Here is a 23,387-nt window from a genome sequence, read left to right as displayed (position 1 = left end):
CTTACAAAGCCGGCCAAGTGAGTCGGTGCAAGCTGCCGAACCATCGGCTAACACCGCCACCTCGCGGCGCGTTGCGGAGTTAGCCAGAACATGTTTTTGATGGGGGACGCGCCGAATGGGACGGCCGGAGCAACGGCGCGCCGCCGGCAGCCGATCGCGGAGGCTGTGATTGAAGCAACAGAGGCAGGGCAGGGGAGAAAAAGAGTTAGGAGCTGTGGGTGGTCATCCTAGTCCGGTAGGCCCCGTGCCGCGCTGCCATCCTCCCCCGAGAGATTAGGGCCTCCTGGTCTTCGAGCTGGCAGCTCTGCAACGCGCACTGCCACTGCTCAAGGGTAGGGGATCCGGGTGGTGGAGGGTTGGTGGGGCACGTCCAGACGAGATGAGCTGTGGTGCTAGGCTCATCGCATTGGGGGCAGTTAAGTGGGTAGTTACTAGGAGAGATGTGGTGGAGATGGAGGTGATTGTAATACGTGTTGGTTTGAATTGGGCGCCAAATGCGGGCGTCTGCAGTAGAAAGGGAAGGGTGGGGGATATGTGCGTCGGATTGCTCTGTAAAGGTTGATGATGTCAGTGTAGGTTTGGAAGAGGGACGTAAGGAAGTTTGCAATACTGGCTACGTTGTTGACCTCTTCTAGGAATGCCCGGTGAAGAACTCGGGCGATGGCGTGCCACCTCGTTCCCAGGGAGGGCAGTGTGGCTGGGTGTCCACACTGTGCGGGCATGAGGGAGGGTGGGGCATTGAGAAAGGATGGACAGGGTAGGAGTCGAGACTCGTCCGAGTGCAAAAAGACGGCAGGCAGCTTGTGAGCATAGGTCGGCAAAACAGAAAGAAGTCACTCAAACGCAATCACAATTTTTTTTAGTTCACGCTGTACTCAATCAAACTCAGACTCAAAAAGCTGGTCTGTTCTCAAAATCACTCGTACTCACTCACCACATACTCATTTGTAATCGTACTTTCTTACACTCGCTCATTTGTCCTCAAGATTATTCGTACTCATGAGCACTGAACTCATTTGTACCCACGAGTAATCGTACTCAATCTGTACTCATGAGAACTGAATCTGTACTCTGAGTACTCAATCTGTACTCATGGGTACTCACTCTTCTGTACTCATGAGTACTCATGAGTGCTTAATCTGGACTCATGAGTACTCAATTTATGTTACTCGCGAATACTTATCTGTACTGTTAGCTAGGTCGCGGCTCAAATGAAAGACTACATAGGAAAAAATAAAATGCGGAATTGATAGAAAAACTAGAGTTACTTATAACTCGGGACAGAGGAGCACGGGAAGAGAACTTCTGACGCGGTGCACTGTCGTGGGGCGACTCACTACGCGAAGGCCCGTACACGTGAGAGAGCGAAACGGAACGTAAGCACTCGCGTTGCGTCTCGCGTCTCCTCTTGTTCTCAGGAATGAAACAACGAAGCCTGGGTCGCTTCGCGTCACGGGGAGCTCGGGGCTCCTAGGTGCGGCCGTGGACGTAAATTGCACTTTTCTGCGTGTGTACGGGTGGCAGCGTTTGTCATCTGTTTTCGTTTCTGGGCGCGCTGATATTCTCGTTAGAGAACTGCACGGGCCTGATTTTACTGCCCGAGCCCGGCCCTAACCCGCTTTGTGAAGCCCGAGCCCGACCCGGGCCCGTAACACCTAGCCCGGGCCCGATCCGGGCCCGGGCATTCATTAGTGAGGCTGGCCCGAGCCCGGCCCGGGCCCGTCGTCTCAAGGCCAGGCCCGGCCCAGGCCCGGTCATTTATTTTTGAGCCTAGTGAGGGCCCGCGTGGGTGTCCAGGCGCGGTCTTAGACGCTGAAGAAAATTTGTTTATTATATTTGGTTGAATGTCTTCGTAGCGGGCAATCAGACGGAACATCTAGTCTGTACAAGCACGTCATGAACTGAGACGCAAAAAATAAGGGTTTAAAAGTACACGTAGTTTAGGTTACGCCGTCGGCAGTTCACGCCACATTTGCGTAATAATAGCTCGCATTCTTACACGAGAGACACCACCACCTTTGATGACCAGACTCTTGGCAACTTCGCGTGGTTGTCTCGGGTACAAGTTGGTATTGCTGAAATTTTTGCTCCGCATTTGAATCCACGAGTATGTATGTGCATTGAAATATTTTACCTGCAGTGGTTGTTAAGCGCTGGTGTTTCTCTAGCACGCGAGTTTGATTCGCGGCCACGGCCATTTCGCGGGCATTTTCGCGGCCATTTCGATTGGTGTGGCATTTAAAACACGCGTGTACATAGACATAGGTGCACAGCTCCAGGTTGTCTGAATTAATTCCTTCCCGGTAGGCCATTCCTTGTACATAACTAATCGCAGCACGAAGAACGGGACAGACAGAATAATAACCACAGGACAGGGGATGACTCTGAGTCAGCGCCTGTCCTGTTGTTATTCTTCTGCCTGTCTCGTCTTTCGCACTGTGATTAGATATGGACACCTACCTACTCGCCCAGCTTGCAACTGTCCTACATTCCTTGTAATCGTATGTTTGGTATGTTATACGCCAAAATATACAATCTTGACGCAGTAGATGAAATGTCATGAAAGTTACAGTATAGTGACTATCAGACCTAACAAAACATGTTTTTAAAACAATGCGTACAACTAACATCAAGAAGCGCGTAAATGAAGTGCACCATGTTAAACATTGTACACTATGTCAGTTTGCGTCCCTGTGAAATTGTTTACCTAGGGCAAACTTTCCTGTGATAAAACGGTTCTGTTACATTTAGAGGTCGGCCATATTACAGCCCTGGCATGGCTGTGCGTAACATTTTGCCTGATGTTCTTGAAGTTTGACGAAACGTGGAGCTATGACGAACTAGATATCTTTTGTCCTTCATGCGACAGCTCCAGTGTTTAATAACGAGGTTATAGCGAACACTGGGAGGCGAAGTGAGCATTTATTTGTCATTGAACCCCCGTTTATAGCTACAGAATGGGAACGCAGTCATGTTCACGGGGAAAAATGCTACGACTTTGTTTACTTAGTACAACAGCAGCTGTAGAGCATTAGCGAGACAAAACAGCTCGGCAATCAGAAAAACCGAAAATCAAATATGGCCATCTTCGTTTATGCAAGCTTTTGTTATGTATATGCTTTCTCAGAGAAGTACAGCAGTTGGAAGAAATGGTCGATGTGCATCAGAAGGAACGTACTTCAAACAGATTTGCGAAACAGATAGACACGTTTAATTCAGCGACATTTTAACGCAGTATAAGCATTTGCCAACAGTGCTCGGGAACACATCCGCGGTGTAAGCAGTCGCTCCGCAACCGGAACTGTCATGCCCAGGAGTTGACGGAGAAGCTACCACAACTCTTTTGAGCGCAGTGAATAGGAAGAACAATCCACCGGAGAAGATCAAGTATATACGTGTTGATTCTTCATACCACTCTGCCACCATATTCACCCTTGTAAGAATTCTTTTTACTTTACACCATGATAATATTGAGCTTCACGTGGGACGTAAAAACGTTGTTATTCACGTTCTAGCCTGCTTACGTAATCACGCTTTTTCCTGCATATTTCCGCGTGATTACCGCAGTCGTGCATGTTTATTGTAGAGTAATTTGTTTCTTGTACTCATTAAAACGGCGTGTATTGTAGATAGATATATTTACGTTTTGAACACCCTTGACTACATTCCCTTAGAACCGTAAATAGTATTATGGGAGGGGAAATGTACGGCAGGGTATATGTCAGGCGCGAATTTATATGGCTCCAAAGCCTCAAGAAAATGGGGCAGAAACTTCATATTATTCATCAGGCGGCTGGGTTTCTCCTGGTGAGACCGTAGCGTCGTCACCACCACCAGGCCGTTCTGCCAACGACGTCTTGTCGGCACCCTCGCTCGGGACCCCGCGGACGCACGAGTCGCGGCACTCGGTCCCGTTCGAAAAGCGGTTGGGGCCGACGAGGCACCGACGAGAGACGAGCACAGAGGGCGAGGCCTGCAGGCAGCGAATGCGGTCCCCGGTGGGAGACAGGTGGGCGAAGAACGGGTAGTACGTGCGTCGTTCTCGTGAAGGGCAAGGCAGGGATCTTGGCTGGCGGCACGACGGCGGCTTTCTTCTCTTCTGGAAATAACGTTAACGCCAGTGTAAAGTTGGTACGCAGCGCATCCGCAAAAAAGTAGTAAAGTTGGTACGCAGCGCATCCGCAAAAAAGTATTACAAGGCTTTTGAGTGCCACTCAAAAGCAGTTTGAACAATCGTGAAACCATTCCGATTGCGGCCGACAGTGATTAGCATTTTTACATCCATAAAACTAATTAGACTTGTTATATCCTGAAGCTTAAAACGTACTTAGCTAGTGACACTGCAAATATCGTGGAGTAACTCGATGTTCAACTGGTCTTGGAAGAAGGAAAATTGCCCAAGAACCCGGAAAACCGGCCTGCCTATTTCCCTGGACTCCATCACGGAACCCGCACTGGCCAACCCGACCGCCCGACCCGGAGTGCCAAGGACCGGGAGAAGCCGTCCTATGATTCGGGAGAGCCCATGATGTTCCGAGCCAAAATACACGACCCTTGGCACGTACACAAACAAATACACAAGAAATACACAAGGAAAGCCATAAGCTGAGCCGAAATACACAAATCTCCCAAGAGAAACCAGCACAAGATGGGGCAGCACCCACCCAGCAAGCAGCACAAGACAGAACTCATAACCGCCCACAAAGCCCCCCTTAAAGGCCAACTGCACTCAAATTTCACCTCGGCCAAATTTGTTTTTAATGCGTAGTAGGTACCCCCAAATAAGCTGAGACACAAGTGGTAGCCCCGCGAAACGCCTCGTTAATCAGTCAGAAGCGTTTAAAAAGGCTCCGCCGCAGACCACTCTGCACCTGCCGGCGGATCGCGTAAACAGCCATGACGCGCCTGTGACGTTCCAGCCGACGGTGGCTTTTTCCTCTGGCCAGCCACGCAGCGGGAGAACCGGTCGAGCTCTGCTGCCCCGTGCGCGCGTAGAGCTTGCGCGCAGACATTCTCCCGAACTGGTGACCGTCCGGCCGCTCGCTGGACGGCTGCAACGTCACTGCAATGGCCGCGCTCTCCTCGGTTTCGGTTTCAAAATCGCCGATTTTTGCTGGCCGCTTGCGGCGTCCACGTGCGTATTTCAGCTGTTGTATTTTGCATGTTGCTTTCTTTTTAAGCAGACTATACGGAAATAGGGTTTTCAAGAAGTCGAAATTTTGAGTGCAGTTGGCCTTTAAACAAGACAGCAGACAACCATGGCAGCAAGTGAGTGGCCCCAGCGCCTCTGCTCGGTCACAAATGTCACCGGGATACCTCCATCCCACTTTTCTCATACCCCAACCCCATCGAACCCTCCCTCCCCTCTCATCTGACATACTCGCGGAATGCGAGCCGTGCGCCTCGAAGTGAACGTGCCCTGAACTTAGAATGCCGCCCTCAAAACAGAAATCCCTCCGTTACGATATCCGCAGAGAGAGTGACCCTCGCCCAAATGAATAGCATCAAACCCACTCGATGGGAAGTGCCCTCCATTGCCTGAGCCCCCTTCGGAGGAATGCCTTTTCATCGTCTAGGAAGGGCGCTAGCGTGCAAAAGCGTGAATACAACCTAGTTTTTTTTCATAAACTGTACAAGGTTATGGGGAAAGAAAGGGAAAAAGTTGCACATAAGCAACTTGACTGGCCCTAGGTACAAATCATACTCCTCGCCATTGAAGGCCGAAATGCAGGCAGGATTTGAAAATACGCGCCGGGAAATGTAAAATGGCAGAGATCTGGCCACACAAAAAAACTCCAAGAATGCTCATGAAATCACTGATGCAGGCCTCTGAAAATGAACACATCATCTGGGAGTGCCATTCTTGGGCCTTCGCTTGGAGAGGAGCGGAACTGCAGTTTCTGCTATGACAGGCAGAGAATACCGGGCACAGAATTGTGCTACACATACCCGTAAGCGTGTCAACTGTCTAGGATCTAAGTCCTTGCAAACACAACCCGTGAAAACGTGGAAGTCGACGAAACAAAAGCAATCATTACCGCTGCCTTCAATTCGTCGTCGTCGTCGTCGTCGTCGTCGTCATCATCATTATGATCATAAGCCTGGTTGTGTGCACTCCAGGGCAAAGGTATCTCCTAAAGATCCCCAGCCACGTATATCGAGTGCTAGCTGAGTCCATTCTTTTCACCCAAATTTTCGGAGCTCATATCTCTATCGAGTCCTTGGCCGACCCCTATTGCCTTTACGGTCTTTGGCAACCTCTCAGTCCAACGGGTGGTTCCTTCAATTACTCGTTCTAAAGTCGTAAGAGAGTACCAGGCTCATTGCTCTCGCGCAACATTTAAATAAAAATAAATAAGTAAATCCTGCGGTTCATTGCGATGGGCAAAAGTAAAAAATAGCTATTCGTATTCTTTTGCGCGCAGTATAGTTTTAACAATGACATAATCACCCTATCATTTTAGATTGGGCGTTAACGCCCAGTTTCCCACTTCGTGCAGTAGCAATTGAATTTTGTTCTTCTTCGCAAATATTACACCGCAATAAATTTGTTCTGACTTCCTTTGTGGCTTACGCATTTGGCATATCTAGTGTCAAGGCTGGTTGATGTACGTCAAGGACACATTTTGTGCAAGAAGATTTAAATGGAAGTGGAAAGCGTACCTGGTTTCTCCTGATACGAGACGAGCTGCATGTCATGGAGCACTGCTGGTGAGTGCTGAAGACGTCGCCCTCCGGACATCGGTCGTCTCCGAAGTTCCACGAATGGCAGCGGTGCCCGTCAAAGTACCAGAGCGCCGCCGGCGGGGCTTTGTCACTGCAGCATTTAAATGGGGTAGACTGAGTAGGATAACCGCCTGGTGTTGCTCTGGTCCCCGGAGGATTCATTCCAAAATTATTTGTGGATGCCGAAAGCATCTTTGTAAGAAAGGATCATGTTAGCCCGGAAGCCATCCGAGACTTCATGACGCAGTAAGCCTTTTGTATTTGGTGGGTAAAATATTGTTTTGAACGCGTTATTTTTGTTTCTTGTAACAGAGCCTCGGCCCTGTCTATTCTGTATTGACAGAACACTGGTAGCATTATTTGTGCTTTTCTCTTTTTGTTTCAAATATGCGTATGTTTTTCTTTTTTTTTTGCAGACAATCTGGACAAGTACGGAGTACGCCACCAGATTTAGTTTCTGGGAAATGTTTTCGTATTTAACCCTGTCGTTCCAGAAGGATGAATCGAGAGACAGACAAGCCGATCGTCCAAACTTTTCCTCCAAATAGCCTAGGCAAACTATTTTTCTCAAAAACGTCTTTCAGAAAACTCGGCGGCATATAGTGAAATAAGGCACTGCAAGACAACAACGATGGAAGAAAGAAAGACCAGGTCTTCGTCGATGATGATGATTATGATTATGATGTGATGGTGCGCTTCAATCGGCACCATGGTGGCTCACCTATAGAAGTGAGCGAGTGAGTGAGTGAGTGAGTGAATGAGTGAGTAAGTGAGTGAGTGAGGACGTGAGTGAGTGAGTGAGTGAGTGAGTGAGTGAGTGAGTGAGTGAGTGAGTGAGTGAGTGAGTGAAAGGGTGCCTCAAGGGAGCGAGGAGCTTACTCTGGGGCCTTGGGACTGTAGAAAGCTGCTAAGGAACATAAAATTTGGATAAGAAGGTCAAACGCTCACGGCAGAGCTCGGCTTCGCTCGTCTTCTATCCCCAATTTTGTTTTTATATTTCAAGGTGAGGGGCAACTCGCAGTACTTGAGACCTGACGGTGAGGTGTAAAGTATATAAACAGCAAAGATCAGGTTCACGAACCCTGATAAATCAAGATGAATCAATGTGAAAATTGATGAAACAAAGCGCCAGAGACAGGGCATTTCCTAAGCTTGGTGATCGCAGTGTCAGCATCTCTTTACGCGTCTCGTTACGCAATACGGCTTACTTGTTTGTACAAACCGCATCTTTGACAGCTGCAATTGTTACTTCAAAAAACACTACTAAAATAACCACCAGCAACGGGCGGTATTATCATGTGGTCCTTCCCATTTTTCAACATGTCTGTCTCATTTGTGCGCGCAGTTACAGTCGACTCCCGTTACCACGCATTTCATGGGACATAAAAAAACTCTGAATTAACCTAACTTCCAATTCAACGGAGAGATAACAGAATATATTGTAGAAGACCGGACAAGTAGCTTCTGGAAGATGCCTTGCTCTACAAAATTTAACATTACTTGTAATTACAGCTTATTCATGCAACTAAATACAAGTAATTTTCCATAACTCTGCGTATATTTCTCTCAAGCCAATCAATGCATCGCATATACCGGGAATCACTGGCGGTGAAGTACGACCTTTGTTTTGAAAAGGCGAACCAGCCATCACGCAAGCATGTTATGTCTGACCGTGGACAGGTAGACATGACCACCCTTTAAAAACATCTCGCGGACTTGAACGCCTGGCTTTCCGAAAAAAGATGGACACCTGGTTATTGCCTCACCTGCGACACTTCAAAAATACTGTTTTTTCAAGGCAGTCCTTTGGTGGCGACTGCCTGCCCTGGCAAGCCCTCCGGCAGGCCTCCAAAGTCAGGAATCGGTTGGGGCTGATGTTGCAGAGCTGCATTTCTGCGTGGCCCTGACTTCCGGCCCCGTGTTGCGCCAGATCCCGCTCCGCAGACTGCGCAGCCGCCGAAGCGACATCCGTGCACGTGGCGCTCTCTCGGTCGTAATAGAACTCTTGACGCAGGCGCTGGCAGTAGGTGTAGCGGACGGGCCCGCACCGATCAGTCACCTGCGACGCGAGTGCAGGATCTGTAGAATCTGCAGGAGTGTAGAATCAGGAGTGTAGGATCTGCAGGAAGCTTTCCAGGATTAGTCGCCCATTAACTGAAGTCTGCGCATCTTCCCGCAAATAACTATCCTAATACGTCATTATCTATCTCCGAATGTGAAAACGATGAGTGTGATCCTGATTGTAGGGTTTAACGCGCCGACTCAACGCAGGCGATGAGGCGCGCCGTAGTGGAGGGCTCCGGATTAATTTTGACCACCTGGGGATCTTTAACGTGCGCCGAAACCTCGTACGCACGGGCGTTTTTGCTTTTCGCCTCCATCAGAAAAGTGGCCGCCGCGGGAATGTGAAAACGAGACCTTGGATTTAGATGGCACTCGAAAGCATATTCACCGGGGAGCTGCAGCACAACACGAGCTGGCTGGGCATCTACATGATCCATAATTCGGGGTGTGAAGGTTCTTTCAAATGCCACACATGGTGTTTCCTTATTTTTTTTTATTGAAACATGCATCCAGGCACCTAGCCCGTTCGACTACACGCATTCGGCGCCAGTATCGGTCTCACGTGAAGTAAGAGTTAATAAAAACGTTGTAAGAAAAGCGTTATATAATAACAGACGTGTTATTATGTACGCTGTAAATCGGGTGGCTGAGGCCCTGTCAGGCCACGTCCGCCTTTAGTCTCAACCTCCCCTTGGTTTTGCCAAGAAATCAAAATCAAATACTCAATTACTCTACATCGTGACATCTACAGCGTGGGTCAGCTCTCTCTCATCGGGGTTGCACGAAACTCGGTAGCATTTCTCAATCGCCAATCTCTTAAATCTGCCCGGAAAACTGTATAAGGCCACCTAAATTCACACGAAAAATTTCTCTGCCATATTTTTAGTTTTTTTCCTTGGTATTTAGGTGATAAATATTTAAAATTTCGTGGTTACTAGAGTCTCGGGGGCTTAATAAAACTTTTAAGCAGCATCTTTACGTTTTTTTAAGTTGCGTAAATGAGTCGTATATCCCACCTTGGACTGGGCTGTTCCGTTCCCGTCACGACCACGCTGGCCAGCCCCTGTTGCCATCTTCGAAGACGACCTCGGCAAAGCGCCCTCCACCGACGTAAGCGGCGTTGGTGGACTGGAAGGTGCACGTGCGGTCGTGCGGGCCGCCGTCGAGAGGGTGCGAGCAACCGTCTCCGTATGCTGTCTGGACACGTTCTGCAGTCCACTGCCCGCAAGCCCGTTGCCATTCACCATCGGCGCGTTCATCAAGGCCGCCGCTGTCCACTTGCGGTCGAGCTGTTTTAGAACGAGACAACGTGCTTTGTACTGTAGGAATTGGCGATCCGGCACGACTGACACAAATGTCGTATCAAAGACCCTGGTTGAAGATAGAAAATTGGAGAACCCCTCGCTACCGGTCGATAGTCCGATGTCATCACGAATCAAATGTCTGCAACCGGCCGTATCTAGTGGAAGCGTTATATGTTAGCTGAGGTCAAGCAGACAAAGAAAAAGTCCTGAGTGCAGCGACTAGATTCACAGGGGGCATCTGGGACTCAAAATTCTAACTGTGCATGCAACCCAAGAAGGGGGGGGGGTGAGATGCTTGGAACATATGCATTAACTAAATCCGTGTCTGCTAACTGGTGGCTTCAGTGCTGTAGTTTTCGTACGACAAAAACAGGGCAGACAAAAACATCAATGCGTTTTGTCCCCCATTTGTCCTCGCTTTAAAGTTACGCATTTCGCATGTAAGAAAGCCTCGCCGTGAGCTCAGAAAGGAAAACAGACCCGGAATGACAAAAGAGCGTCTTGCGCAAGCACACATGACGGCGAAGAAACGAGCGATAAGCGCAGATGCACGAAAGAATGCGAAGAAAAAGCCTTGAATACAGATATGAAGAATTAGTGCATGCGCTGACAACATGGTGAGAAAAAGTACTGTTAACGGTTTCAAAGTGAAGGAACTCTAAAGAGAAAGCGCAATGGGCTTTGCCTTCTCGAGAAACCCATCTGGGATATGCAAAATCTTCGGGTAACACAAACTTTAGACATCGCAGACGCACATAAATGGAGGTTCCGAGATGGGAATCTCATTTAAAGGCGGCCCTTATTTTTCGTCTACAATTTGGGTTTGTCTCGATGTCCTGGATATGCTTGGAGAGGTACACACTAAAAATTTTTACGCCCAAAAGGGTGCTTCAGCTTGTCGCCACAGGAGCACCCTAAAAACTGAATATTTTACGCCCTTTAGGGTGCTTGGATTTTGTCGCCGCAGGAGCACCCTCTGTGAAGCACCCCAGAAGACAGGTGCCTTATAAACACCCTTTTTCGCCTAAAAGTATCCTAGGGTGCTACTTAGCACCCCAATCTGTAGGAGCATCTTCTGCAAAAGCACCCACCTAAAGGGGTACAAAACGGGTGCGTCATCCTCGGTTCACAGGTGCAGCAGGTGTGAGACCACATATTGCACAATATCACACACGATTATGGTATGAAACATTCGTGCTTTCCAAGCTCGGTTCTGTGAGACATTCCATTGAAGCTCAACATCAGCTGATAATTTCCTTGAACTTGTGTCACCGATTGTTAAAACATCAATTTAAAAAGTCAGGAGCCACATCTCAGTACAGTTATAATTTTAGCGCTAGTTGATTACCCAAAACTTGGTAAAAAACCAATTATATGTTCACTTTGCCGAACTGCAGTACACATCCTTCGAGATTCACTGCAGAGCCTAACCATGCTGTGCAGTGAAAGCAATTAGGTGTGCAACACTTCAACCACACAAAACTTCCTTGAACCTTAAAACCCTTGGCTTCTTAGTATTGCATCAAACTTCCAATCAAGGTAGCTACCTGCAATGTTTAGTGCCTTATTCTTGAGCTGAGCAGGAAGGTTCAATATCAAGGAAGACCAAATGCAAAATGTATAGTTTTTTCCGTAATGCGGCTCATAATATAGTTCCCTCCGTACTGCGGCTCATAATCTACTTATAAAAGTTGGGTACCCAAGCCATTTATTTTCGTTTGCATTATTCTTTTTGCTTTACGGAAAAATATTCATATGGTACAGCACTTGCAAGGTTTGGTGGTATTTGGAGTTTTAGAAACATACCTTTAGACTAAATGACCCCACATAGCAATAACAAGAACTGCAAACATCACAGAACAATGCATACAAGTTCCCTGGTGAAGCCCATGGTTGAAATGTAATGCCATTGTTCAGAAAACATTATTTTATCATGAGGCTAGCTTGTACATGGTGCCTTGCATTATGTCCCTGCTGGTGGATGTGGGGTCATTTGTCACTGTTGCAAATGAAAAGCCAACAGCCAGGGCCCATTAGTTTTGGCTAGTATTACGAGGTGCCTCACGGTAAGCATTCTACGTCGATAGACTTTTTTAGAGTTGACTAGAACTGAAATCAGCAAAAGATTCTCTACAAAACATTCATTCTATCCGCAGCTTTAGGGTTTGCTAATTTCCATAGTTGGGTTTCTTCTGCCTTTCTTAACAACATTTTTCTTTTGATAAGAAGGTGCACAACCAAAAGCAAAAAGCTTTTCTGTAAACCTTTGGTAGCTATATAATTGTTACAAAATATTTTACTCTAAATATGGCAGCTTAAACTGAGAATATTTGCATTTAAAAACATTAAAATAAGTTTAAATTGATCATAAATTTTTAGCTGTTTTTACGCAAAACTGTACATGGGATATGAAGTGCACCACAAGGAGGGCTTTGGATTAGCTTTAGCAAATTTGGGACATTTAAGGTGCACTGAAATCTCTACACATGCGCTTTTTCACTTTCTGTATCCACCAGGAAAATGGCTGCCAATTTAGACAGCGATTCTAAATAGTAGTTGACGTGCATTTTAAAATAATCACAAACATTATAGCCACAAAATTAATTTTTACAAGTTGTAGACATTGCCCGTTACACCAGACATTAGACTACACTGTCAAGAGCTTTGACATCTACAATGACGTCTACAAAGCAGGCTTATACTGGTAGAATGTTTCATACCATAATTACTGTGTGTTCAGAGCTCACGTGTGAAGTATGGATACTGCTGCTTCAGCAAGAACCGAGGATGAGCGCCCTTCCTGGTTCTGAAAAAAAATAACAGAGGAAATGCCTTAAGCAGGATTCTGAAACGGGGTTGAATGAAACAAGAATGAACAAGAAATTCTTTCAAAACATGTAAAGCCATGCAAACAAATATTTATTTCAACTTATTTCTACAAAAGACCACCTCATGAAGACTGGTGGTGGGGTATTGGCTCAAAAAAAAAAAAGCAGAGAGCACTTATACAAATGCTACAGGGAGCTTTCGCAGCTAACAATTGTTTGAACACACCTAAACTAATCACTGTTCAACAAACTCATAAAAAATGTTTGAATGCATAAAAAACCAGTGGTAAACACAGGAAACAGTTAAAACAGAATGACGGCACAAGTTTGTCCCGTTGTTCTCTTCTGTGTCCTGGGTTTTCCTATGGTTTTTCATCCATTCAAACATGTACCAGCTAGCCCAGTCCAACGCCTTGGTATCATAAAAATATGGATAGTCAATCCTTACACAAAGTTGAAAAAAAAGAAAGTATAAAGTAGGTGACAAAATTAAAACGACAGCAAATTGGTTGGCATTTAATTTTAAATGATAATATAAAAAATAATGGCATGAATGAAAGTGAGCAGCACGCGAAGTACCTTGTTGCTAGCCCGACATTCCACTTTGAAGCAAAATGTCCGCTTTCAACCCTACATAGGCTAAACATGCAATGAGGCATTCCTTTAGGCACACAAAATATACCATAATTGTTAAAAAAGCTACGAATTAGTTGAAAAAACCTGACCACGACAAATTGGAATTAGTGACTAGATACAGTTTCAGAAATACACAGCGACATCATATAAAAATATAAGGTTCCCATACAAAGATTGATCATAACAAAAATTCAGGACATTTATCAGACTGGCATCAATGTGCAAAGCAGCTTAATGAAGGAAGACGGTCTTCACTAAAAACATGTTAATATTGGGAGCTCATGTGCTTCCCTGCAAGTTGGGTGTGTAAACCCACTGACATCTTAACTAACCCGCCTGAATCATCACTTGATAGACATTGAGGAATTTTACGAATTGGTTTATTGTAGCCAGCTGTCTAGTTTATTTCCCTATTTTTCTTGGCATTTCGTGTCTAATTCTAAATTTGGTGACTAGATAGCTTTTACTATGGTCATGCACTGGTGACAACGAATATTTGATTTTACTTTAAAAAAATTTCAGGTTTGTTTTATTGCTTACCAGCCAACGATCTGAAATATCAGAGGTGCTTAAAACATATGTTGGCATTTCCTTCCTGCAGTGTAGTACAACTAATCATGACTTTTACCATAATTTGTTCACAAATCGTAATATGTGGAAAGTATTCAGCTTAATAAAAATGTCATTTCAGAAGCATGCACAATCAACAAGGCCTCAATGACTTTCATGACGTGGTCCACTTGTTTCTGTCACAAATAACCGGAGTTCAGACACATTCCACCGAACACGAAGGTAACATGCCCTCTTGGGTGATGAATATTTAAAAAGCCTTATGAGTAAATTTGCTGCTGAGCACGTGAAATTGTGGCATTAAAACAAAAGATCCCTCTGCGGCATCTTTCACTTGGAGGAGCGCTTGACCACAAACTTTGAGAAGCTGGAAAATGCTCCATGAACCGCTCCAGCCAGCAGAAACGATGCAGGGCACAAGTTGGTAGGCGGACCGTTGGCATCCTGCGATTGTGAAGATATATCTGTTTAGTAGATGCTCTTCTTTTTGTACCACTGTTTATTTCACCTTTAACAAGCAGCTGAACTCCTTAACGTTCGCATAATAAAATGCTGCAATGCGGAACAGTTAGCAGGGTTACCTCAATTTTGCTTTTCTACGAATTAACACAATGTAGGTAATCTGCACACAACTACAATCAAACTACAATTTTCACCTACTTCACTGCTAACATCAGCGTTTGACTGCTCAAGCACAAATACAGGTTAGACATGTGAGCAATCTGCTTAACGTATCCCCACAAACTGAACAATCAGGCATCAGAAATCGGCAAGGAAGGAGGTGTCACGTTTAAATGGCACTTTTTTTGTTCAAAACATAAACAACACCTGGAAGCTTGAAGCGTGAGAGGGGGTCTTTCACGCTGACAATGTCAGAACATAGCTTGCTAGTGGGCACCTGCACGATGTGCACAATGTGTTTCTTGAAAATGCGTGCGAAAGTTTGATTGATGTGTAGGACGAGAATTGCAGCACGTTTTGACACAGGCCTTGTGGACGCTTCTGCCTGCTAATGTCAATGTGGATTCTTGCTAGTCGCCCTCTTCGCTTCTTTCTGAATATAATGCTTTGGGCATTATATTCAGGACAACGACTGCATCAAAACGTGCAGCAATTACCTACGTCCCACACATCGGCGAAACTCTCGCACACATTTTCAAGACACGCAGTGCATACATTGTGCATGTGCCCACTAGCAAGCTGCGTTCTGACATTGTCAGCGTGAGAGACCCCCTCTCACGCTCCAAGCTTCCGGGTATTGTTTATTAGATTCCATGCGCTGAATGCAAATCACTGTACATTGGCGAAACGGGCAATCTGCACAGAAGATTAATGCAGCACTGGAACGAAGTGAACAAGGGCCATGCAAAAACAAGTCCACTGGCAGAGCACCGTGTGAGGACGGGACACGTGGTCGACTGGAACAAGACAAAATTAATGACAACTGAGTGCAATCTATCTTCTCGATTACTGCTCGAGTCCCTCATTGTTCAGACGACGCCCAACATTATCAACATAATGGATGGCAATCTGCACCATATCTATGCAAACTCATTGCGCCGCGTAATGCCCAATATATAGCTTCGTTTTCCACGACACATGCTCACCGTGAACAAGCAACAAACCGTTAAATGGCTTTCTTGACTTGGTCAGTGACCTACGTTTCATCACTGCAATAATGCTTTTACCTGCCTACACGGCATTCCGTCAAACACTGGACTACACCACATGAGCCATTGGCGTTCTTAACCTGCACCAGAGTATATAACCTTTCACTACTGCTATGAGATAGACCCATAAACGCACTTCAATATGGCCTTTACATTTAGCTTTTGGAAACATTATGTATAATTTTACCTTTAAGTTGCACCTGCTACAGCAGCTAGTACTATACCAAAAACATGAAAAAAAAACGGTGGTTTAACACGCCAAAGCTAAACCTGGGATATGGGGAGCACTGTAGGGGAAGGCTTCGCATTAATTTTGACCATCAGGGTATTTTTGTGCGGATCGAAATCTCCAAACACGGGCGTCTTTACGTGTTGCCTCCATCTGAAAAGCGGCTACACCAAGCGGTATCTAACCGACATTCGCCTCCACAGCACACCACCCTAGCCACAGCAGTGGGTTAAACATATGAAATAAAGCGAGTTTTGGAGTGCAAATGAAAATATTAATCACACGTCTTATTTTCCCAATCGATGTACCTTTTGAAATCCACCATGCAATCCCCCCTCCCCTACCGGCCTACCAAAACACCTTTGTCTCAAGAGGTAATCAGGCTGTTGTTAATGAAGTAAGTATTTACAATCCGAGACTTGCCACCGTTAAAGTCATGCACTTTGTTTTAGAGATGAGCGACATTAGCCATTTGCAGCACCAGGAGTTAATTGTGTTAGATCAGATTGAAAGCATTGACGGTAGTAGTTGAAAGAAATTGTATGATAAATTACAACATCATCTGCAAATAGACCTACATGGGAGGATATGCAACATGGAAGACAGACCAAGCAACCTGCCCGGGGGGACAACAAAGTGGCACGAGCAAAAGAAGTATATAGTTATTAGAAGTAAACTGCATTTGAGAAGAATGAAAATCTTTTGCTCAAGTGAGGACATTAGGGTGAAGTTTGAGAAGTAGTCTGGTGTGCAATGCGATTGAATGCTTTAGAAAAATCGAGAAAAACTACCGCAGTTTGTAAGCCTGTGTCAATGGATCAATGTAGATCGTGAACAAATCCTGAAAGTTGTGTTTCTCAAGTAACAATTGTGAAAACCGTGGTGATACTCGAATGTGATATTGTGATTTTATAAATAATTAGCGACCTGAGAGTGGATGAAATGTTTCCTGACCTTGCATATGGTGCTTGTTAGGGAAATTTAATGGTGAAGTACCGTCTCCTGATTTAAAGACTGGTGCTACCTCGACTATCTTCCAACCATTGAGATTAGTGCCTGTCATGAGAGACTGCGAAAAAAGCGCTGTCAGAATTCTACAGACTGCGGGATGTACTTTTCGGTATAGTATGATTATTACCAGTATGATCTGAAGTAGACCAGTTTGTATTGCAAGTTTAAAACCATATCGAAAGATCCTAAATGTTTGCTTGGCTTGATTACATACGAATACTTGCTTCAAAGTCAGTTTAATTTTTCTTCTTGCCCTTTAGTCGTCAGCCCCAGATTCTCTTCAATATCTCTGCTAAGCAATGACATGCTCCATACGCACAGCACTGCTTCATGAAAATGTTTCAAATAATCAGAGGCCACAGCACTGCTAACAGGTATACATCACGGCAAGTTCCACAACATGCAATAACTAACCTGAAAATACATAATCGGTGGGTGCACCGATATGGCAGCAGTGCCTGGACCGATGTGTCGAGCAAATGCGCTGACTTCTGAACGGGTGGTCCAAGCGGCCAGATGACGGATGAATGACCATTCCTGGCGGCAAAGCGTACGGAGCACCAACGAAAGGCCAGGCAGTACTTGGGTACAGCAGGTGCAGTGTCGGTTGGCCAAGGGAGGCCCTGGCAAAGCCTTTGAAACTGGACTGGAAGGCAGCTGACCCAGGACAGCCAGCAGCAGCACCTGCAGGTGCATAATCTGTGAGTCTGCTGACAGTTGTTGAAATACAAGAGCACACACAAAGCACGAATGCTTACATCAAGTAGATTTTTAATCGTTTAAAGACAGTAACCTCCAAGGCACTAATAAGAACATTCCCGGAACACCCCAAGTGAAATTTAGGTCACAGTAAGAATGTATTTATTAGACCCGCAGGTACTGTGAGTGGGGTATGCATGATATATGCAAAGCTAGCTACTGAGCTAATTTGCATGGAACGCATGCTAGCAGCTCATCTGTATCCCTTGCTTTCAATCGGAACTGGTGTGTGATAGTTGAGGCTCCTCCATTTCAATATCTGACTTGTATCTGCACGTTCAATTCTCCAATATAAATCGAGTTGAGTGAGTGCCTACAGCTTTCTTGTTAGTCTCTGTATGGCCTGCGGTTTTGCGAAAATGAGAACTTGCGAATTGGCTCAATTTTCTGCACTAATTTAAACAATACATATGCCTCTGATATCAAGCCCCAGACTTCCCGAGAGCTACTCTGACAGAATCGGCAGGTGCCTCGTAGGCGTTGTGAAATCTCCCCCACTACCCCGAGACTATGCTAACTCCCTGCGAGGCCACATGCGAGCATTTCACCTTCAATTTGCACGTATGTGAATTCTATACCTCTATGAACTCTCAGACGGGCGTCGTCATATTCGTGCCGGACTCGTGAAACTCGGCAACGTAAATTACCGCACTCGCTCGCTGGCGCGCGGCCCGAACTCTCTCACCGTTTGCGGCCCTTGCATACTAGGCAGTTTTAGCATATCGTTACCGTGTTTGCGTTACCGTTTACCGTGTTACCGGAAGCCGCTGGCGAAGGTTAAGCCTGTGCCGGTAAGTTACCGTTCGCGGTAACTCTCGCGCTGCGCAGTCGACTCCCGCAAACACGGTAAACGGTAACGTAAACACGGTAACGATATGCTAAAACTGCCTACTATTTTCTCCACCTTGCACTTTGTAAATTCTCATGTTTAACTACACCTCGTGCGCCCTCATCTCTTGCCTGCTTTTCTTCCAGCACAACTCCGTCAGCACCCGGTCGACGCATACGCTGTCGGGGCGCGTTGGCGAGCGAGTACAGCAATTTCGCTGTTGTCGAGCTTCACGAGAACAGCACACATATCGCGGCCCGAAGACCGCGAGGCGTACGGTCGCCGGTCTCGCGAGCGCAATAGCTGCGAAGCGCACTGCACGGAATTCGTGAAGGGGGGGGGAGAGATTTCACAACACCTACGAGACGCCAGCCATGGAATCACGTGTACGCGTTTTCACATGCACTTCCAGGGAACCTCCTGTTCATGTTATTTCTTGGTATACCGCGGGTATTCACGAGGGAGGACTAATCACAGCGTTGTGCCACTCACGCGAAATTGCGACTGCGATCTGCAACCGCAAAGGCACTGTTTGAGAGACACATAAACAAACGCCCCGGTGTTAAAGAGCCTTGCGTGATGTGAAATTATTAGCAGCCGTGTACCATAGCGCGAGCATCGTAGCCAAGGTCTAGCTTCAGCGTAAATTGATGCTGACTTCTGCCGAAACGGTGGACTGGGCGCCAAACAAGTATACTAACTCACGTAGGCTCTCAGAGCAAACGAGATGGGGGTCTAGCGAATTACTGACCCATAAACACCAGAACTCATTCCAACCAAATACAGAATAATAAAAAATGCGTACTTACCCGAGCAAAAACGATGTTTCCAACGTAAAATTCTCCTTCACTGTCGTCTTCATCTCGCGGACACACGAACACGCTTTGTTCTGATGCAATGTCATCCACTTTTGACGCGCAGTATTTTAGCCGGCGATGATCGTTCTTCCGGGGTCCCCATGTTCAACACACGCGTAGGTTAGAAGGGTAGACATCACCCATAAAGCTTCTATAACTATGATTTAAGCTTGAAATAGATAAAACAGATTAAATCACGCCACCAACCACTCGGCACAAAACGCCATGAAAAAAAAACACACAAAAGTGAGAGATAGTTGCCAGACTTCAAATGCAGCACCTCTATGTTTGACGAAAATTGTGTTACTACTGTAATGTTGGTAATTATCTTTCTGCTTTCAAAGTCTGAAATGTGTTTATAACTTAAATTTAAGGTTTTTTAAACACAAAAAGTGAATACACATAAAGTAATTGACATATATACTAATATTGTAAAGAGGTTTGACGTTTGTTTTGGTTTTGTTTTCACGGCGGGCTTCTCAAGAGAGAACGTGCGAGAAAACGAGCTACTTTGGGTTTAGGAAGAGGGCGGTAAATGTCGGCGTGATAGAAAGCAAGGAACAGGTGCTTACCCTGGTCGTTAAAAAAGGAGCTAATGAAACCCTCACGTAAAAAAAAAAAAAACACGTTCGACGAGGAATCGAACCATTGACCTACAAAACAGTAAACGGACGCGTTAACAAACAGCTATGTCGGCGGGCGGTGTTCGAGGCGCCTAAAACAACGCTATACTTACGTAAGTTGTCAACGAATATTGTTGCTTGTGTCTAGTCATCGCCTCCTTTAACGATGGTCTAGTTTATGCTGCATTTTTGAAATTCTGGCTGTCCTAACGCTTGTTTCTCACGCACCGGTCTTGCAGACGAGGCCGCATTGCTAGCGCTGCAAGCGATTGAGCCAAAGCTCCATTATTTGACTCAAGAAAAGCTATCGCAGTCAACCCGACCTTTTCTGCGCAAGCCACGGCAGCCACGAAATAAATGGAATGTGCCGTTAGAATTATGGCGTTGATAACGCTTGTTTGACCGGCACCGTCTTGCAGACAAGCAACGTCGCTCTAATACTACAAGCGATGTCACTCCTGGCATGTCAGGCGCATCAAACCCATCGTGTAAAACGACTGCTAACAGTGCGAAAACCTCTGAGTTTGTAACAAGTGGGGATTTGCGGTGGCGGCGACGTAATAGGTACAGCAAGCAGGTAGGCAGAACAGCAGCGTAGGGTTACAACCTTTCCCCCCCCAAAAAAACGGGCCTTCCGGGGGGGGGGGGGGGGGGGGGGAAGGGGATTGTGTTGAAAAAAGACGCCATGTTTTTTAACATGCAGTGCCATTTATTGTAGTGTTTTCTTAGAGAGAAATCAACATAACGTTTGTACTGAAAGTGATTGAGAGCTTGGTTAATCGCTCTGCATGTGCTTCACTGAAAAGTGACCGTGGCGGTAGAATTTCGTTATGTTGTTCTTCCCTTAGGTCCCCCTCCATCTGAGGCAGCGCTCTCGCCCGCGTATTTTCTCTGCTCGCGTGTCTTTGCGCAGCTTGTCGACATAGGCGTGCGCAGAGTTCTCAATTTGGGGGGGCAAAGTCTTACCGCTGCGCCCCCCCCCCCCCAGAGCAACTCCCGACCTCTTCTCACTGAAGGCCTTGCGGTGCGAACGCAGTGCAAAGAGGGATGGTTATAAAATTTTTATTTCAATGTGATGGAATTGCAACACACACAAAATATTTCTGAGCAGAAATTTTACTTTCATGTGTTACATCGGCAAGGCATGGGGACAAATTTGGCGCCCCCTTCAGATGATTAGGGGGGGGCGGCCGCGCCCCCTGCCCCCCCTGTGCGCACGCCTATGCTTGTCGACACGTATTTATCGTCTTAGTTGTTGAATTGACGCTTATAAAACGCCAAAACGGGCATAATCACGGCACAAAAGCCAAAAAACCGGCTGATGACGGCTGGTTTTAGATATGGACCGGCAACCGGCCCGCTGTTTAAAAAACCGGTCGGGCCGGTCCAAAACCAGGAAGGTGGCAACCCTACGGCAGCGACGAGCGAAAATGATTTGACACGACCGCCCCCGTCGGCCTGCGCAAAAAAGGAAGATAGAACCCCTGCATACACGCCCTCGAAGAAAGCTGTACAGCCGATTCAGTTTGTTGTGGACGAAGAGCAACTGAGGCTGCAGCCACAAACGATTGCGCTTGCCGTGGTATGAGCCAAAGCATATCTTCACATAGTTATGTTATCGTCCGTCTGACTGTTACTTACTGAAGGGAAAATTCAGAACACAAACGTTGACGTCTAGCGTCTATGCCAGACATAGACGCTGCTGTTTAGGCCCTAAAAACCACCTTCAGGGCGTCTGTCGGTTCTGTCTGATGGCGCGCTCGCGCCGCTGATTACAAACGAGGCGTCTGTTGGCGTTGACTTATCGTGTTGGCGAGCCGGTAAACGCCATCACGGTTAAACTCCCTGTTGGAAGACTACGCTGTTGGGACGATAGAGTGCCGACAGAGCTTCTTATTGGCCCCACAAACGCCATCAAGGTTAAACTCCCTGTTGGAAGACTAGGCTATTGGAACGATAGAGTGCCGACAGAACTTCGTATTGGCCCCACAGGCGTGCTGTGAGCCCAACAAGAAAGTCTTGTTGGAATTTTTGCCCGGGGCATAATAATACGGGAACAAATTCTTAGGTAAATTCGATTTCGTTGAGGACACCGATGCCTCGCGTAAAAGTTTTATTTATAGGACTACAAGAGGCATTTTGTAGCCTTTCCTTCCCGTGCAGCCAGACATCGAAACGAACCTTGTGATACACTCGAAGCAGTAGATTAGTGCAGAGTGGAATTTAAACATTCAGCACGTTTTGTTCAATTTACGAACAGCAGTTTTAGAGCCTTTCCCCTGGTCTATGTGGAGAGTTCATATTTATTCTCTCAACGGGCGGTGAAATAGTGCAATGTGCGGTTTAAACATTCAGCCTGTTTTTGTGCAATTTGGCATGCTTGCATTCACACACCGTTCTTTTAGGCACCCTAACGATAAGGTGCCGTGGTAACACCCCAATCGAGAAGAAATACTTTTTAGCACCCCTTTAACGGTCGTAGCACCCTATGAAACTGTTGATTACACCCCTGAATTTTGGCACCCTCGAGGTGGGGTGCCCGAGCAATATTTGGGTGCTTGAAAGGTGCAAAAAGGGTGCAAAATGTTCAGTACACCCTCCTTGCACCTTAAAGGGTGTAAAAATGTTAAGATTTACACCCCTTAATATGTGGCACCCTCATGATTGGGTGCCGGAGCAATGTTTTAGTCCTTAAAAGGTGCAAAAAGGGTGCAAAATGTTGAGTGCACCTTTTTAGCACCTTTAAGGGTGTTAAAAAGTTTAGTGTGTAAATAGAGGCAAGACAGCTCTAAACTGCTAAACTGATGGCTCGAACCGAAGATCAAATTTTTTCGTGATAAGACAACGTTGCGGATAACTGAGGCAAAACATCAGCACATTAACGTCAGCATCAGTACCACCGTTCTTTCAATGAACTCCCGTGAAAGTGGTTTTCATGGAAGCGAATCAGAAACGAAAAAAAAAAATCGGTGTCAGAAACAGGTGACATAAGAGTAAATACTAAATCCTTTCTTGCGGTACCTAAGTCAGCTTACGTGCTTTGAAGGCGAAATCATGGTGGTCCTTATTAAAAAATTCCCCCGCATTTCCCCGAGGGGGAGAATGTGAAAGTGCGAATGCACGGTTGTCGGCCCGCTTGCGGCGCTTGCGCTCGGCCCCCGCAGCCCACCGCCTCGCCGCCTTCTCTTCCATCTCTTCCATCGGGTTTGTAGTATCACGTGTACACCACGCCGCTATAACGCCGCTGAGTCGCCAACGCACGCCGCTGACGACGTAGTTTG

The 23,387-nt window shown here is 46.3% G+C and overlaps 1 protein-coding gene and 1 long non-coding RNA gene across 2 annotated transcripts; both read right to left on the bottom strand.

Annotated features, from left to right (window-relative positions):
- Positions 1–3,213: 3,213 nt before the first annotated feature.
- LOC144173129 (uncharacterized) lies at positions 3,214–10,037 on the bottom strand. The gene is made up of 4 exons (XM_077701645.1): positions 9,932–10,037; positions 8,493–8,814; positions 6,664–6,817; positions 3,214–4,099 (listed from the first exon to the last, which is right to left on the bottom strand). The coding sequence occupies exons 1-4, from the start codon at positions 10,035–10,037 to the stop codon at positions 3,779–3,781; spliced, it is 903 nt and encodes a 300-aa protein (XP_077557771.1). The 3' UTR covers positions 3,214–3,778.
- Positions 10,038–10,893: 856 nt separating this feature from the next.
- Positions 10,894–19,712, bottom strand: LOC144173104 (uncharacterized). Its single transcript, XR_013323156.1, has 3 exons — positions 19,436–19,712; positions 17,453–17,722; positions 10,894–14,572 (listed from the first exon to the last, which is right to left on the bottom strand). It is a non-coding gene; the product is annotated as an uncharacterized LOC144173104 (long non-coding RNA).
- Positions 19,713–23,387: the final 3,675 nt, after the last annotated feature.

Source organism: Haemaphysalis longicornis, unplaced genomic scaffold (assembly GCF_048455015.1).
Source record: "Haemaphysalis longicornis isolate Haplotype H1 unplaced genomic scaffold, Haemaphysalis longicornis Haplotype H1 scaffold_29, whole genome shotgun sequence".
Classification (NCBI taxonomy): Eukaryota; Metazoa; Arthropoda; class Arachnida; order Ixodida; family Ixodidae; genus Haemaphysalis; species Haemaphysalis longicornis.
This window is presented reverse-complemented; position numbering and strand designations above follow the sequence as displayed.

Excerpts from the sequence above, each read along its gene's own strand:
- LOC144173129 (XM_077701645.1), bottom strand. The coding sequence starts at position 10,037 with ATGGTGAATGGCAACGGGCTTGCGGGCAGTGGACTGCAGAACGTGTCC. Across the intron at positions 8,815-9,931 it reads GGCGGCCCGCACGACCGCAC|ATTCTACAGATCCTGCACTC; the intron begins GTGCACCTTCCA and ends ACACTCCTGCAG. Across the intron at positions 6,818-8,492 it reads GTATTTTTGAAGTGTCGCAG|TGACAAAGCCCCGCCGGCGG; the intron begins GTGAGGCAATAA and ends TAAATGCTGCAG.